This window comes from Mytilus californianus, unplaced genomic scaffold (assembly GCF_021869535.1).
Source record: "Mytilus californianus isolate M0D057914Y unplaced genomic scaffold, xbMytCali1.0.p SCAF_1, whole genome shotgun sequence".
NCBI lineage: Eukaryota > Metazoa > Mollusca > Bivalvia > Mytilida > Mytilidae > Mytilus > Mytilus californianus.
The window spans coordinates 53,472,153-53,489,852 of NW_026262581.1; the positions used below are offsets into that span (position 1 = coordinate 53,472,153).

The 17,700-nt window shown below is 32.3% G+C and overlaps 1 protein-coding gene across 1 annotated transcript in view; it reads left to right on the top strand.

Moving 5' to 3' along the window:
- LOC127721093 (E3 ubiquitin-protein ligase rnf213-alpha-like) overlaps nucleotides 1-17,700 on the top strand; it is a 160,901-nt gene that overhangs the window by 87,970 nt on the left and 55,231 nt on the right. The window contains exons 38-51 of the mRNA XM_052227777.1: nucleotides 90-278; nucleotides 4,528-4,654; nucleotides 5,482-5,655; nucleotides 5,916-6,052; nucleotides 6,427-6,631; nucleotides 7,895-8,288; nucleotides 8,900-9,047; nucleotides 10,307-10,647; nucleotides 11,032-11,198; nucleotides 11,675-11,896; nucleotides 12,319-12,530; nucleotides 13,176-13,281; nucleotides 13,913-14,013; nucleotides 14,704-14,898. Coding sequence (XP_052083737.1) covers nucleotides 90-278; nucleotides 4,528-4,654; nucleotides 5,482-5,655; nucleotides 5,916-6,052; nucleotides 6,427-6,631; nucleotides 7,895-8,288; nucleotides 8,900-9,047; nucleotides 10,307-10,647; nucleotides 11,032-11,198; nucleotides 11,675-11,896; nucleotides 12,319-12,530; nucleotides 13,176-13,281; nucleotides 13,913-14,013; nucleotides 14,704-14,898 — 2,718 coding nt within the window. The remainder of the gene's footprint in view (nucleotides 1-89; nucleotides 279-4,527; nucleotides 4,655-5,481; nucleotides 5,656-5,915; nucleotides 6,053-6,426; nucleotides 6,632-7,894; nucleotides 8,289-8,899; nucleotides 9,048-10,306; nucleotides 10,648-11,031; nucleotides 11,199-11,674; nucleotides 11,897-12,318; nucleotides 12,531-13,175; nucleotides 13,282-13,912; nucleotides 14,014-14,703; nucleotides 14,899-17,700) is intronic.

Here is a 17,700-nt window from a genome sequence, read left to right on the forward strand (position 1 = left end):
CTTTGCTAAATAGGGTTAAAGTATTTTCATGCTTAACTTTGAACACCTATCTAGCTGTCCTTCTACACTCTTATGTTGTATTTTTGCAGATTGATTGTTGTTGCTGAGAAACATGTTGTTTATGAGAAATTTCCAATACCACTTATCAATCGCCTGGAAAAGCATTTTTTGTCCATGAACACAATGCTAACAGGGGAACAGATAAAACTTACAAATGAGCTAACAGAATGGGCTAAAAAGTTTTCAGCAGACAAATCTCCTCCAGGTATTGGATACAGGTAAGTAAGAATTAACCAAACATAAACGATTATTTTTACTTCAATTTGAGACAAGCATTTAAATAATTATGTTAATATCAACCAAACTTTCCAAAAATGTTCTAGTGGGCTGCTGTACAATATTTCTTTAATTTTGACCAGATAACAAACATGGATACCATGGCATATAACCTTTTCTGATCTTCTGATCATGGTTTGGAAAATTAATGAGTTTTGCAAATATTTGCAAGGTAGTTCAATAAAGATTATTGGAGTACTATGAAATGTTCGCTTAATTTGTAATTAATGTCAAGTTCAGTGACAACCAACTTGTAGCTTGATTTTTGAATTTGAGCCTTTGAGAAATATATAGCAAAATATTCTTTTGGGGAATAAGTCAGCAAATATGAAAAAAATTTTAGAATAGGGGTACTTGTATGGAACTTGCCTAGTGGATTCTTTTGGTTGATTAATTTTTGGTTTGCTTAGTGTCCAGCAGCAAATATCTCATGCATGCTCATCAGGAAGAAGTTTCTTTTGTGTTGATATACTAACCAATATAGATACCTAAAGGAAACTTAATTTTCTAGTGGCATTTACTGCACGTTTTAATATCTGATTGACAAATTGCCAAACAAATGGCAAGCAGTGATTAATTATGTCCCTCACACACAAAGTTGTGAAGTAATATTTAGGATTACTTTGTCCCTCGGGCCATGTTCTTTATAAGTACATCTCATCCTGAATTGCTAGATGGATATTGCCAAAGCTTACATAGTTGTAGAACAATACATATGGACGTGCAGAAAGAAATATAATCCCAATCCAACATGTTAAAGGGGAGATAATCAAATTCACTTCAATATACTAATAGTATAGCAAGGCATGTGATATCCTAGTGTGAGTTCAATCACAGTTCATCTTGGTCATCTAACATCTGTCTTACTGTCATTTACAGAAAATACAAATGTCTTGACCATATCACTAGATCCATGTATTTCTAAGCAAGTTGTAAATATATTTATGAGAGAATACCAAAGATTGGCCATCAATACAGACAGACAGACAGAAAGTTTTCTGATATAGTCAAAGACAACCATTGACAAGGTCCCCCTGACTTGAGACAGTCTGATCAATATGTGCGGTAGTCAAAATAGATTTTTAGCACTAAATTTTTTGTCTTTTTCATCTTATTCAGTTGAAAACAAAAGCTTACATATAAGACTATACAATAAAAATCACTTTAAGAAAAAGCAATTAACTCTACAACAGCATCAATATTACAGACAACAGAAACAAATGCATAGGTATACATATACAGGTAAAACTACACTGAATAGTTCTGTATCAAAGATTGTGCAATTGTTACTGAAAGTAAGCTCCTAAATATGTAATCTACTAATAACGAAATTGTCTTCTTCTACTCAATGTAATTATTCCAAACACTATGAAGTAGTGGGAGTTATATAGTGTTTGACCCATTGGTCAGTCAGTTTGTTTCCCTGATGCTTACTCTCAAAATCCTTATTTTGAATGCAACCTTACACAGCAATATCATGTCACATATGATGAGAGAAAGATCCCTATTTATCTTGAGGTCACCAGATTAAATATTTAAGCCATAGTTGATAGAATTAAACTGAAATTTTTACAGAAAACTTCAATTGAGGGTTCTGGATCCTAATCAAATGTGGGGTTTTAACCTTACTTATACATGGTCACATATACTAAGATGACAATCTCCATTGACTTTCATGCATTCAAATGGGATGTATAAAGACACACCCACATTCATTTTGATCTATAAAGAGGTTAACTCCTAACTATCCTACTTCCTGTTGATACATTTATTTTTGGCATTGCACAAGTCATGTCTTCTTTGACTGTCCATGATGTTAAAATATTAAATCCCTGGGATGTGTTTTAGTTTATTTTAGTCTCTGATGCATGATTTTTTATTATTAATTGTTTTTGGCTTTTAACTAGCTGTCAGTAACTGCAAGTACTCTCAAATCGTACTTTCTTGTTTATTTGACCTGTTGATACTAAATGAAATGTTTTTTGTTATTTAGTGTTTACTTATTCAGGGTTATATCTGGTCTATATACCAGCTTTGATAAGTGTTTGGTATTACTATAAATTTTCACTTCTTTGTACTATGAACATCAAAATTATTTATTTTGTAAAAATATTTCCTTTCTCCATTTGAACTGTACACGAATACCTAACAACAAAATTATTTTCATTTACCTGTGTTTAAAGTACTTGCAAATGGCTGATATTTTTTTTTCAAGCATATTGTTTTTCTTAAATTGTTTAACATTTCACAGCGGTATAACATGTTACTTTAATTATTCTTCCCTTAGTTTATTTATTTTGTATTTACATTGTATCATAGATCAAATTTATTTGTTCAGTGTATGTTCACTCGTGTTAATATGTCTTTTAATTGTGTTAAGCCATTTCAATTGATATTTTATAGTGTGTCTTTCTATGTTGTGATGTTACACTATTGTTTCAGATAAGGGTGAAGGTTTGGTACCATTAAAACATTTAAAGCCGCCACAATTGTTTGCACCTGTCCTAAGTCAGGAATCTGATGTTCAGTACCGTAATTTGGCTTGTATAGTTCGCACTGGTACATAATCCGCACCCCCTTCTCCCCACGAAATTTCAGGTAAAAAAACTTTTTGTAACTGTTGGAAAAGGTCTAATGAAACTCCGGTAATTTTAAATCGTGTGTGGTCGTTTGCGGTATTTTCTTGGAAAAACCTATTTTCCATCACCAAGCAGAGCTGAAACTGCTTGTAAATGGTTCTAAAACTCTTCACGCTGGTTAAAATAAGTCTAAATCACACAAAAAACAATTTAGAAACTTGTGCATGTTTAAACCGGAAGTTTGAAAAGCATGTGTAAAAGATGAAAAAACCCGGTGAGAGTCGAAATCTGTACATAATAGATATCACTATAATACGACTTTGAAAGTAAAACAGTTCCCTCCTTATGTAAAACGAGGTTTAATATATCTATCACATTAATGTTTGAAGGGTCTTAAGCTAAAACAAAACATATCTGTCAGTAGGAAACAAGAAAACGGAACGAATAATAACCGATTACGTTTTGTAGTTTACACATCGTAAGCTGGTTTACGGTTGTCTTATTTTACTTTTTTTGTACGATTTCATTCAAGCAGATACCAGTTTATATTTAGCACTGCATTGAAAAGAAACGAGAATTTTGTAATGAAGCATTTAATTTTTAAATTTATCAGTATTAATTTTATATTGAATAAAAATAACTTATTAATATGGATTGAGTAAAATTATTGGTTTGAAAAATGATAAGAGCGCCCTCTACCATGTCAATAACAAACATGGCGGAACGTAAACAAACCACATCGCGAAATTGAAATTTTCTCTCTTATTTTTTGCTTATTGTACTCTATAGTTGGCACCCCTGCTGGCAGGGTCAATTTTGGGGAATAAAACTGCGGACTATACAAGCCTTTTAACGGTAGTTGTCGTTTGTTGATGTGGTTCATAAGTGTTTCTCGTTCCTCGTTTTTTATATAGATTAGACCGTTGGTTTTCCCGTTTGAATGGTTTTACACTAGTAATTTTTGGGGCCCTTTATAGCTTGCTGTTTTTGGTGTGAGCCAAGGCTCCGCGTTGAAGACCGTACTTCGACCTATAATGGTTTACTTTTATAAATTTTGACTTGGATGGAGAGTTGTCTCATTGGCACTCATACCACATCTTCTTATATCTATATAATTCAGTGGTTGTCTTTGGTTGCTGTCTGTCATATTTGTTTTTAGTTTATTGTTCTGTCATAACTCAGGCTGTTGGTTTTCTTGTTTGAATTTTTACGTATTATCATATAAAGGGCCTTTTATAGCTGAATACTGGTATATGTTTTGGGTTTTGCTTGTTGTTGCTAAAATCCACGTCATTTGGACTCTGGTGTAAAGTTGTTTCATTAGTGGTGAAAAGTGGTTTTAAGATGCTAAATCAAATACTACATAAGCTATTGCAACCTAACTTGGATATAAGGCCACAAAAATAAGAGGAAAATCCCAAGTCACTTGGTCTAAGAATAGATTTGTGTAAGACAATATTACTGTCTAAAGTCAACATACCTAAAAGAAAACATACAAAAAACATGTCATCATGTCTACTTAAGATTTTCCCTTCATATGAGAGGTGTGGGGTATGGGAGCTGCTCAGATAAAGTTCTTTGATTTTAAATATGTTTCATGTGAATATTTTAGGAAAATTGAAAGAAAGATTGGTGATGCATTTATTGGGTATCATGCTGACACATGTTCTGCTGTAATACATCATATTTGTGAGAAAAATAAATTCAAGGAACAGGAAATTTACCCAAGAAAGGAACAGGTAATAACATTAGAATTTCTTTAAGGTTTGATTCATACCCTGACTTACACCTTGAAGTCCACATTAGAGGTTAGTGCATTAAGTGCAATTGAAACATATTTGTGACTTTCTTGATAGCTATTTTAAGTGTATAATCATACCATAAAAAGTACACAAGACAGAGTAGTACAGGATGTTGAACTGATCTGTTTTTCCTACAATTTTGGAAAAAAGGAAGAAATAATACCCAAATTCACTCCTTTGCTTTATATAATGCAATGTTTAATTTTTAGTTCACAATTCAAAATGAAAGCAGTCTTTACCATTCAGTGCTAGCAAGGACCTTCAAATTATCAGGATGTGTTGTTGCTTTCAGGGAAGCTATTCAGCAAAAGTTCTTAACTAATAAGAAAATGTCATTTTTCAAAAGTTTTCAAAAAAAAATATTTAACAGAGATGACTATGAGTATTGACTATTTGTTTTTGCCACTATTTCATTTTCCTTTCTGCATCTATAACTATAATTGAAAGCGACTTAATTTGATTTTTACTTCTCATGTGCAACAGTTGCCATTACTACTGCTGAACCTGTAACTGCTTATTTACTGGAGCACAGGAATTTGCATTTGGTTAGAATTGTGTTGTTCAATCTTTTTGCTATGTAGTGTTTTGTAGCCTATTGTTTGTCTTTTCACTTATTGTTTTTTGGCCATGGTGTTATCTATCCTTTTATTTATGACTGATTGACCTTCTGAACTTTTATTACAAATGGAGATCAACTAAACAATTTACTAAGGTATTGTCATTACAAAATCTGACAAGAAAGAATATACATTATATATTATCAGATTCTTAATGAAGCAAAGTCTACATTGTTATGGTGTGCAGCACCAGCTTTTATTTTACAAAATGGACAAGGTGGAGAAATGGAGATGTATGCAAAGAAGCAACAGCATGAGAATTTAGCAGAATACCTTTGTACTAAGTTAAAAGAAGAACCATATGATAGTATTTGTGCTCAGGTAAGTAAAAACAATATCCCAATAAATGATACACTAGCTAGGAAAGAAGATTTAATTCTGGTGGAAGAAATATATTAATAAATTAAACTTATAACTGAATCTGTCATATTATCAGAATTTTGGTTTTATTGAGAAATCATTTTATAAAAACCTCCATATGGTAGTCAGAAAATGTATGATAGTCATACATATGATAGTCACTATGGTTTGAAATCAAGAATCTATGCATAAACATTTACCATTTTCTATATTTTTTTAAGATTACTACAAATTCCAGGATCTTTGCGGCATCTGAAGTAGAAGAGCTTTGTGAATCTTTATCATTAAGGAGGGAAAATGTTACTGTTTTGACTTTACAGCAGTTTCACACAGAACAACAATTTAGTAGAAAAATTAAGTAGGTTTTGATTTATCAAATTAAGAATTGAGTATCTTGAGAAACTTGGTATGATTGCCAATGAGACAACTACCCATCGGATACAAAAGGACAAGGATGCACAACTACTAAGCACTTTCAGCCTTCAACAATGAGAAAAACCCATACCATGTACTGTAAGTTCTGCAATTATTGTGAGGCTTTTATTATTGCGAATTATTATAATGAAGCTTAGAACAAAACAGACATGAGCAAATTTTGTCCCTTGGTTGATGTTGATTTGATTTTTAAAGTCTAAAGGTATTGTTTGATTCCCTTAGAGGTCATCTAATTAATAAGTGTAATATAGTATTTGTTTCTGTATTTTCTGTGTGATATATCATAACATTTTGCAGGTTATGTGCAGACAGACCAACTAGTTTGGATTCTTTACTGCTAGTTCAATGTGAGTCTGGGGAACAGAATACAGAGCTGATAGCATGTGCCAGTTATTCAATCCAAAGGGAACTAAAACTTTTAAGTGACGACAGGACTAAAATCCATGTTGTTATCCTTGTACAGCTGCCTGGTATAGCTCGGGGATTATTTACAGGTCATCAGGTATATTTAGGGAATAACAATACATTGTCTGCTATCGTTAAATTTATTTGTATCAGGCTTAAGTAGAAATGCAAGAGTGAACAGGCAATTGTATTTTTTGTGTCGATTATTAGTAAAATTGGTATCTAAGACAATGTATTATTCTGCTCCTAACTCTTCAAGGCTTTAAGGTCTTCAAGGATCAGTAAATGGGCTATTGCAAAGATTTGGTAAAATTTTGCATACAACTTTGGCTTGTTGAATTATATCTGAAAATCCAAAAAATGATGCCTTTATCTCTTTTATTTACTGAAATATTACTGATTGAATTTGAAGTAGGTGAACATTTGTATAGAAAGCACATAACATCGGCATAGAACGTTCATAAATTTGTCTTTAAATCATTAAATTTTCCAATTTCAAATCCATAGATTTTTCTTAAAGAACATTAGCTGTTATTTAGACTAAAAATAAAAATACAATTTTTTTGTTTGAAACTAATATATAAGCAGAATAATGAAATAATATTTTGCTATTAGCAGTCAGTTTAGTTCCATTTGGTCAAAATAAAATTGAAAACATCGCAAATGTATTATTGACTTGCCTCAGTTGAACCCATATTCATGTAACCCTAACTGGACCTTGAGCTCAAGATAGGTTGTGCATGCCATAAGCATGTTCAGGTATCTAAAAGAAAAGAATATCAACATTGTAATGTGAAACAAGGGAGCTACCATGAAAAAACATTTCTTTAACTGATTCAGTCCACAAGAAATCATTCATATCTAGGTAAAACCATGATTTACATTTTTAAAATATATGACATGAAATCAAACAGACCTGGAAAACATCGTAATTTCACAACTCTACGTGCTTTTCAGTCTATTTATATTGATAATTATGTTTATATCAGGTCGAATGACTATCCACAGTCTTCTGAGATAATCATGATGGTTAATTAGATGTTGTCTAGCCTAAAATACTCAAAAAAATTTTTTTTTTACTTTTTGTAATTTGGATTTATGTTTAAGAATGTTATGAATCATATATGAGAATTTAAGTCAAATCAGTGATTGTGAATTTGACAGCTAATGCCCCTTTAAAAAACTATATGTTGTTGATACATAAATTTCCATTTTAATGATATAAAATAATCAAATTGAGCTGTTTGTATGACTTTATTCACAGAAGAATATCTGCTGGTACTCCTTCATATACCTGAGATGGCTATATTGTACAAAAGAATTTAAATTGTAAATAATATATTATTTTTTGAATTTGCAGTGTGGTTTATGGCAGTCTGTTCACATTGATGACATTCGGATCTCTAAGATACTCCCATCAGTATTTGACATGTATGGAAAATCTGCTGGTGAAATACTATCTGATGGGAAACAAATGGATAAATTAGGATCAGGGACTCTTTCTAGTGAAAAACAATCTAATGAATTGGAAATGATGATAAGGAGGCAGACTTATGAACATGATATTAGTTTTAAACAAAGATCAATTGGTTCAGCATACACACTTGCTTTTAAGAAGAAGGATATTGATGTTAATCAATTTGTAATGAGCTGTATTCATCCTGCTTTAGCAAGTTTAAGAGATGTTGATACAGACATACCTAGGACTACAGAAAGACTAAAAATTCTATCAACAACATTGGAAGATGCTTCAGGTATTTCATTGTATTCATAAGACAACTTTACAGAGGGAGTTTTGCAATGTGAATTCCTGAAAGATTTATCCTTATAATGTTGGGATAAGAATATTCTTTGCCATAGCAAAATCGTTTTAAAAGTTTTAAAAGTTGTCAATGTTTTATCATTTTTTTCATTGCTTAATTCCTACACTTATTATTCTTCACTTGTAAATTACTTATTGGTTATATGGTGGGCTTGCAGGCTGCTTATTACGGATTCAGTGGAATAACTAAATACATATCAATCATTCCTTACCAAAATTGGAATGTTTTGTTTCTTATGACAAAACTTGTTGTGATGTTGAGGATTTTTACTCTAGCAGCTATGGAGTTCTGGTCCTTGATTTATTGAAGGTTGGTGCTTTATTTCTTCCCTTGAATGATTTGAGAACTACTCAATTGCTTTAAATTGTTGTTTCTGATAACACATTGGAAGTCAATGTTTAACATTGAAGTTAATAAATGTTAAGTTTCTTTCGTTTTGACAGCCTCTTGTTCTTGAAATCTAAACAAAAATTATTTTTATCCAGTTTAATTGAGATAATTGTAGAGAGAAAAAAAGGATGTAACGTAATGCTTCATTACAGTCAAAGGCCAGAAATTATTAAATGCACTTGCTCAGCACACGACCAGAATTATAAGAGAAAGAGAAGAAAGTAATGAAAGATTGTCTAAAAACTGGCTGTCTGTAGAGGCATGCAAGTTAGGGAACATAAACAGAGCTGGTACATTCAGGTAAGGATTCCTAAAAAGTATTTATATTGAATGACTGACATTGATATTAAATAATGACAATTCCTGATGATTTCATCTAAACTGATGTGATTATATGGCAACATGCCCTTTGTACTTTTTCTATTTTAAGTTTTGAATTTACAGAATATTAGGATGTTGTGATTACAATAGACTTTTTACTTATGTCTGATGAACTTGCTTTGTCTATAAACATAGAAATATTAGCTACAATAATGAGAAAGATGAGGTCCATGTCAATTTTTATGATTCTGACTTTTCCCTATAGACTAATGAGAATTACTTTATTAATTTCTTGTTCATAGTTGTGGTGAACGCTCCAAATTGTTTGCTTTAGTACTTCTATAAAACACAAAAGTACAATTGCCTGAGGAAAAGCTCATCATGCTATGATCATATGGTATTGGTTGTAAAATACGGGCAGACATATGTTTTTACCATACCTGCCAACCTTTTGGTAGTAAAAATAGGGAGATCTCCCTATTTTCAGCTCCACTAAGGGGTGAGATGGGTGATTACCTTTGATCCTTCAAAATTTAGTATAAAGATACGAGATAGTTAAATTTTCAATTTTAAAATCTGAGCCTCTGCGAGGACTTTAGAATTGATAATTTAACTATCGAGATTGGATAAATCCCATAATCCATGAGTAACTATGTAAGAATCTGTTTCTCTAATGATTATCAAATAAATTTTCATTTTTGATAACAAAAATCCCCTTCGAGTGCATTCCACATTCCACAAAGTTGTCAATTTCATTAACACCTGTTAGCATATTTTGACTCATCCAGAGAGCTGATAAAGGTTATGACCCTCAAACTCATCCAATGATCTTCTGAGATCATCAGCAACCACATGTTGATTAAATTTTTTTATACAATGGGTCCGGAAAGAGTTAAATTGCCTAAGAATTAGAGAAATAGATATATTAAGCAAGACAACATTTTTGATGATCAAGGATGTATTTTTATTATGCAGATAAGACTTTGTTTTGCAATACATTGAAATTCATTCACATACTACACTATCAAAACAACTGAAATGATAAAAGGGGTGAAATAAGTTGATTTTTGTCATAGAGGGAGATTTTCACCGTTTTTGCAGGCGAGACAGGCCCTAAGGGGAGGAGATTTCATATTTTTTAAGGAAAAAAAGGGATTCTCACTCCTAGAACTGGTGTTTTAGCGGGTATGTGATAAGCATGTTAATTATGTAGTTGATTTTATATATTTTTTTAATAGGAAATATGCAAACCAGTACTTAGAATCAAAAGTGGTACCAGTATTGGCAGGAATTATCTCCTTCATAGATACAAATAGAAACTTAGACATTCTTATAATGAGGAATTTACATGAATGGCAAAGTCAGCTCTGGTTACGAATTTTCGCTGATGTAGAACTTACTGGATTGAAGTACTCGACAATAGTGTCACCAAAACAGCATCATGAGCTAAAAGAAGTAGAAGTAAAAACAACATCAAAGTCTGGTCGAGCATTTTCTTCAGTTTTGCCATTTTCCTGGCTCATGTTCAGACAGATCGATGAGATTTTGACAAATACCAGAGAGTCAGTTGAAAATAAAGGTAAGTGAAATTACCAAAGAAATACACATAATATTTCCATAATGAGACAAATTTTTTTATGGATAGTGAAAATGCCATGAAGAAATTAATGATTATCTAGTTCTATTTCTATATGAAGTTGTACTTATGTATTTGATGAAAAACTGAAGAAAAAAATTATTAGGGATAAAATATCACCTCATTTGTATGCAGTTTCCTTGCTTTTTGTATTACTTTTACTCCAAACAAAAAACTTTGCTTTGATACAGCCTTTTAGGCAGATGTGATGTAAAGCAAACACCAATCAATCAACCAAGTAAAAAGGTCTTCTTAAATGAATCATGATTGCATGTATTTTATTTTATTATTGATTATTGTCTTATTTATCCAGTTGTAATTATTTAGATGATTGTATGGCTGTGGTTCTGAAAGCATCAGCTATTTTCCAAGCCTTACCATTAGGACAACTGTTGTTAGATTTACAGAACATTGGTACACAGGAGATTTTGAAATCTTATTATAAAGATTTTATTAATATGGTTTATCCTGTCCAATCTGAGGTGGAGTGTGATGTGAGTAGATATAACATTAATAAGGTATTGCATTGGTTACAAGCAACATTCTAGTAGTTTCAATCAAATTTCTTACTAATTGTCAAATTTATCTTAATTTTTTCACAAAATATGCATTGAAACAAAAATTGCATAGCTGACACTATAAGATATAGTCACAAGAAGCAAGATGTTTCACCTCAATAGCAAACACTTATTTATGTGAAATTAGACTGAACTGACTCTTTTGTGAGAACATTTGTTAACACTTGTATAAAAAAAATCTTATAAAACAATAAAAGTAACAAACTATTATTGCTATCAAAAGTAGGGTTCTACCTAAAAAAAATATTTCTCCTATGAGAATGCAGAATTTAGTGTAAGAAAACTGGCAGTTTAGTGTACTAAGTAATGGTTTGGATTGATTCAAAAATCAATTAGAATTGACCAGAATTGATTGACATTGTTTAACAAATTCATGTCATTTCTTTTTGCAGCTCATTTGTGAGAGTATTGACAGAGGGTGTAGGAAGATGTTGAGAGGAGAATATGGAAGGCTACTATCAACAATGTTTGGTTGTCATTTAGTATTCAACATATATGCCACTAGATTTAGTAACTTTTCTCACATTGTCTGTGTATGGCAAGACTGCAGTAAAACAATGTTGGAATTTATGAATGACAATCATAATTGTAATCTTGTAACCAGTGATGAAGTTGTGAGTTTAGCTTTTTATGTTTAACGGAAAAACTTTCTTTTTTAAATAAAATTGAGAATGGAAATGGGGAATGTGTCAAAGAGACAACAACCCGACCAAAGAGCAGAAAGCAGCCGAAGGCCACCAATGGGTCTTCAAAACAGCGAGAAAATCCCGCACCCCCGGAGGCAGGCTTCAGCTGGCCCCTAAACAAAAATGTGTACTAGTTCAATGAAAATGGACGTAACAGTAAACTCCAAAACATGTAAATGAACTAAAATTAAAAAACATACAAGACTAACAAAGGACAGAGGAAGCTAACTTACTATTTCTAGTAAAACAGATATGTATTTCTATATATTGCACAATTGTATTAATATGCATTTCTGAAATATATTTTGGCAAGACGAATGATATAATTGCACTATTTTTATTTTTAATAGACACTAGATGTTTTGGGTTTGCAACTGCTTATTGAGGAACTCAAGCCACTAAAGGATACCTTAAATAAGGCTGAACCAAGATATAGATGGCTACAAAAAGTCTGTTTATACAGAGCAGTGATTGAAAGGATATTTGGCCATTTCAGTCAGGTTGCTATCAACAAAGAATTTTCATATGGAGAAAGGTGTCAAGTTGCCATCACAGAAGCTAGGTATACAAATACAAAATTTCATAGGTACACATATTAATGGTTTTATAAAAATTGATTCTTTGAGGACAGTAAATTTAATTAATTTACCATCATCTTTGTTTTTGGTTTATCAGTAATCACTTCTATTTCATGCCATCACTTTTTTCTAGTAGACTGGTCCAATGAAATTTCTACAACACTAATCCTTGGTACTAAATAAAAAAAACTTATTTGAACTTGCTCCATAACTATTCCCAACACAAGTAAACATGTCAAAGTTGTGAATATTTTAGAATATGTCAACTATGTGAATTTGAGATAAATATTTTGTTTTGATTTAACTATTAACGGCAATGTCTTTTTAATATGATAGGAAATAACAGCAAATCAGCAAAAGAAGGAGGAAGAAGGAAGCTAAAAGGTCTTATTTGGTTTGAGATTGATCACTTTTTATATCATCTTTGACATAGGACATAGATACCAGATGATGCTGACTCATCAGATCAAACTGATACTAAATGTTTCGTAGCTCTCCTGCTGCGCAGAAAGTTAAAAAAAAATCTTGTCGTATAGAAATAGATAAACATGTTTGAAATCTTGATTAACATTAAAAAGTCCAAATTTTAAGATTGCAATATACATTTATAATTCTTTTTTATATTACAGGTTCAATTGGACAAAAACAATAATTGTAAAACTTTTCATTGAGAATGTGTGTATATCAAATGATGCTGATAGTACAGAAGTAATCAGACTAATGGCATTATGGAGTGTAAGTCTGTCTGTCTGTTAACTCATTTAGTAAATAAATAGAGTAAAAATTTAACTAAATGTTCCTTAGGGTATCTAGTTTATAAATTGTATCCGAAGTTTTGATCCATCGACAAACATGGCCACCATGGCTAAAAATAGAACATAAGGGTCAAATGCAGTTTTTGGCTTATATCTCAAAAACTAAATCTATTAGAGCAAATGTGACATGGGGTAAAATTGTTTAATTGGTCAAGATCTATCGGCCCTGAAATTATCAGACGAATAGAACAACCCATTGTTGGGTTGCTGCCACCGAATTGGTAGTTTTAACAAAATTTTGCAGTTTTTTATTATTATTTTGAATATTATTATAGATATATATAAACTGTAAGCAGCAATAATGTTCAGCAAAGTAAGATCTACAAAAAAGTTAATATGACCAAAATTGTCAATTGACCCCTTAAGGAGTCATTGCCCTTTAAAGACAATTTTACACAATTTGTTATTCGAGTTTGCTAACATTTAAAAATCTTCTCCTCTGAAATACAGGTGAGCGATTCAGGCTCTTGAGAGCCTCTTGTTTTTTTAGTAGTTAGTGCATTGCAAAGAGTGTTCTAAGGTCACATGCATGTTTCATACTTTAATTACAGAAACTGGGAGATAAAGCTGACATGAAGACTTTAAAGACTTTTGAAACAGTGGAAGATCATTTAAAAACAAGAAATGAAAAAGTTTTAAGACAGTACTTTGGGTAAGGCAATTATAGTTAATTGGTTTTTTTTCCCTATGTAAACATTAAAGCAGCGCCTTGCTTTTAGTTATTAATGGTTGATATACCTTTCAATCTTTATGTATTGAATTTTTATAGATCAGTGATATTGTTTGCCTCAAATTACCTCCGAAATACAGCTTTTTCCCCTAGAGAAAATTCCTAATTACTAAACAAAACAAAATTCCTCCCATTAAGTTGTACATTTTTCACAAACGGTGATGGCATCGGTAGTAATGTACATACATTTCGTATTCATGTTATTATTTTGATATTATGAAAGCACTTTTGAGATCCAGGTTTCTGATTAGACTCATCACGGTGTTTGTAACATGCGTGGTTTTCAATGTATTAAGTACCGTTTTTTTCTCTCGTTTCTTTCCCCTCCCCAAAAGGTTCCTTTCCGGTTGAAAATGTCTCAAAATTCAAGTTTTAGTACAATTAATTCTTATTCAAAACTTCCCAATTTCCAAAAAAATGATGCATTTCCCCCCCAAAAAAAAAGGGTAGAGGTAGTTTTGAAAAAAGACAACAATATCACTGTAGATATGGAAGTTGATTCATTTGAAACTTTAATTAACCAAACTTTACCTTCAATAGACTAGTAACAAGCAATATTATTTTTCCAAAAAATAAGCATCTGTTAGATAAACAATTTAATATCTTTTCTAGGGTGCTGTCTCAGTGCTTAGCCTGTGATAGAGTTATCACATGTGACAAAGATTCCATGGATCTCCCAGTAAAGCTGCCTTGTAAAGATACCTACTGTTACAAATGTTATATTGAACTGATTGCTGACAGACACCAATGTCAGAATTGTAATGCTAAGATTCCACAAAATTTTAGTCCTGAGGAAATACATGATAGGTAACAATATAAACATCTCAATTGATAGATTTAAGTAACTATAGCATATTTGATTCTTAAGGATAACTTTATGTTCGGAGTAGATGGTTAATTTACCTCAAGAAAACCACACAACCAACAGGGTTCCCCTATCATTGAAAAAATGTGTTACAAATTTTATGTTACGATGAATCATCCTTTCTTCTTTCCAATACTGAGTGATTCGACATAGTTTTACTTCGTACAGCCAAGATGTGATGTGATGATGAACCCTGCTTTGTTCTAAACCAGTGTGCTGAGCAGATTTTTAATTTGCTAGTACCCTATACGGCCGTGTATTGTCCGCATTTGTGTATAGTCCGCACCCCCTTTCCATCCCCAAATATCGCAGAAAAAGTCTAGTTCGCAACAACTTTTGACAAGATCGGGTCCGCAAACAATGATGGAAACTGCCGAATTTGCGGTATTTTTTTATATTTTTTTTTTGGGGGTTTATGGCGAGATCGGCAAGATAGTAAGTATTGTTGTTAAAAAGATCGATAGTTAGTATAAACTTATGAATAGTTTTGAATGGGATCTTTAAAGATATGTTTTTAATCTTTTTTAAAGACCGGCAAGAAAGTAATCATTGTTGTTAAAAGATCGATAATTAATATAAAATTATGATAAGTTTAATATATTTGTGAAAGAGAACTTTAAAGATATGTATTTAATCTATTTTAACAGTCTTCAAAAGATTTGTTTATTTGCTCAATTAAATCTTCTTTCAGAATATCATTCTTTACTAATTGATTTAAAGTCCTAAACAATGAAAGTAAGAACTGTATGCATGTAATTAATGTTGATTAATTCAATCATGTACATTTAACTATCGGCTTATCACTTTTGATATCATTGTAAGTCGTAGCTTGCCCAAGCCAATAAACTTTTCAACATTCTAAAAATAAATATTTGGTATGCTATTAAACAAAAGAAAATTAAAGATCAAACATTTAAGATCGAAAATGAATTCAACTCAGACTGTAAAAACCAAGCTCATCCCTTTTGGTATATAAAGAAATGTTAAATTTTAACTATCATACCTTCGAATTGTCATTACCAGACGATAGGTAAAATACGTCAGTCCTTCACCGTTAAAGAAAAACTTAAAGTTGTCGCATATGCTGAAGCCCAAGGCAACCGTGCCGCTGGTAGAGAGTATACCATTGATGAGAAAAATGACTATAATTGGAGAAAACTTAAAGAAGGTTTGCAAAAAATGCCAAAATCAAAAAAAGCCAACAGGGTTAGTGCCCCTCACTTCCCTGATCTTGAAAAAGCCCTGATGCCCTGGGTAACAGATCGTAGACCAGAAGGCTTTGCCCTATCTACAACAGAGTTGCGTCTAAAAGCAATTCATTTATCAAAATCAATGCCAGATCACAAAAACTTCAGAGGCTCCATAGACTGGTGTTATGGGTTTTTACGACGTCATGATTTATCAATACGTCGTCGTACGCATATTTCTCAAAAACTTCCAGCTGACTACGAAGATAAACTTCTAGAATTTCAGAAATATATAATAAAATTACGGAAGAAAAATAATTATCTTTTGTCACAGATAGGCAATGCAGATCAAACTCCTCTCATGTTTGATTTGCCGGCTGATACAACTATTGTCCATAAAGGTACATCAACCGTAAATATTAGAACAACTGGCAATGAAAAAAATCGGTTTTCCGTAATGTTAGCATGCACAGCAGACGGGGGAAAGCTTCCACCCTACGTTGTATTTAAAAGAAAAACCATGCCAAAGATACCTTTTCCTAAAGGTCTAATAGTAAAGGTGCACCCAAATGGTTGGTTTGATGACCGCATTACAAAAGATTGGGTGACCCGAGTGTGGGGTAGGCGACCCGGTGCCGGACACAGTCGTAGTATGCTAGTGTAAGATGCCTTTAGATGCCACAGGTCGGAGGAAGTAAAGACCATCATGAAGGACGAGCATAAATCAGATCTTGCCATTATACCGGGTGGTATGACAAGTATTTTACAACCCCTTGACGTAAGCATCAACAAGCCAATGAAGGTCGCACTTCGACAGAAATGGAATGCCTGGATCAGCGGAGATGACCATTCATTCACCAACACTGGTAAAATGCGCAAGCCAGAAATGCCAGTCATCTGTTCCTGGATAGTAGAGGCATGGGAGGAACTTGACCCTCAAATCATCATCAGATCCTTCAAGAAATGCACAATTTCTAATGCTCTTGATGGATCCGAAGAGGACATGGTATGGGAAAAACACGTCCAAGCTTCCACTCCACCAACAGAAGATGAAGGTGAAGAAGATGAAGAACTAGAAGATGACAGAGACATCTATTACTATGATGAAGATGAAGATGACGACATGCCACTGGCTGCCTTGAGAGACATCTTTGCCATATTCCGTGAAGAAGACGAAGAATCTTTTGATGGTTTTTAATCATTAAAACATTTTAGTGCTATTGTGACATTAAGCTAGATTGTATTATCATAACTTTAATAGTGCATTATATTATATTACAAATTGTCTGATCTTATTATAAACTTTAATAGTGCATCATATTCTGATATACCTTTGTATTGTTATGTTTGATGTTTAAAAAAATTGATTAGACCTCATTAAAATGTTTTAACTCTTTAATCTTATCATTTCTTTTTATTGATTTGAAGAACTGCTCCAGGTTATTGTATTACATTCATCACTTGTCAAAAGTTGACATGGTTATTTAATTGCTTTACACACAAACCTGTAAACTCATTCATGCAAGACGACACACCTGCACAATATGACCTTTCACC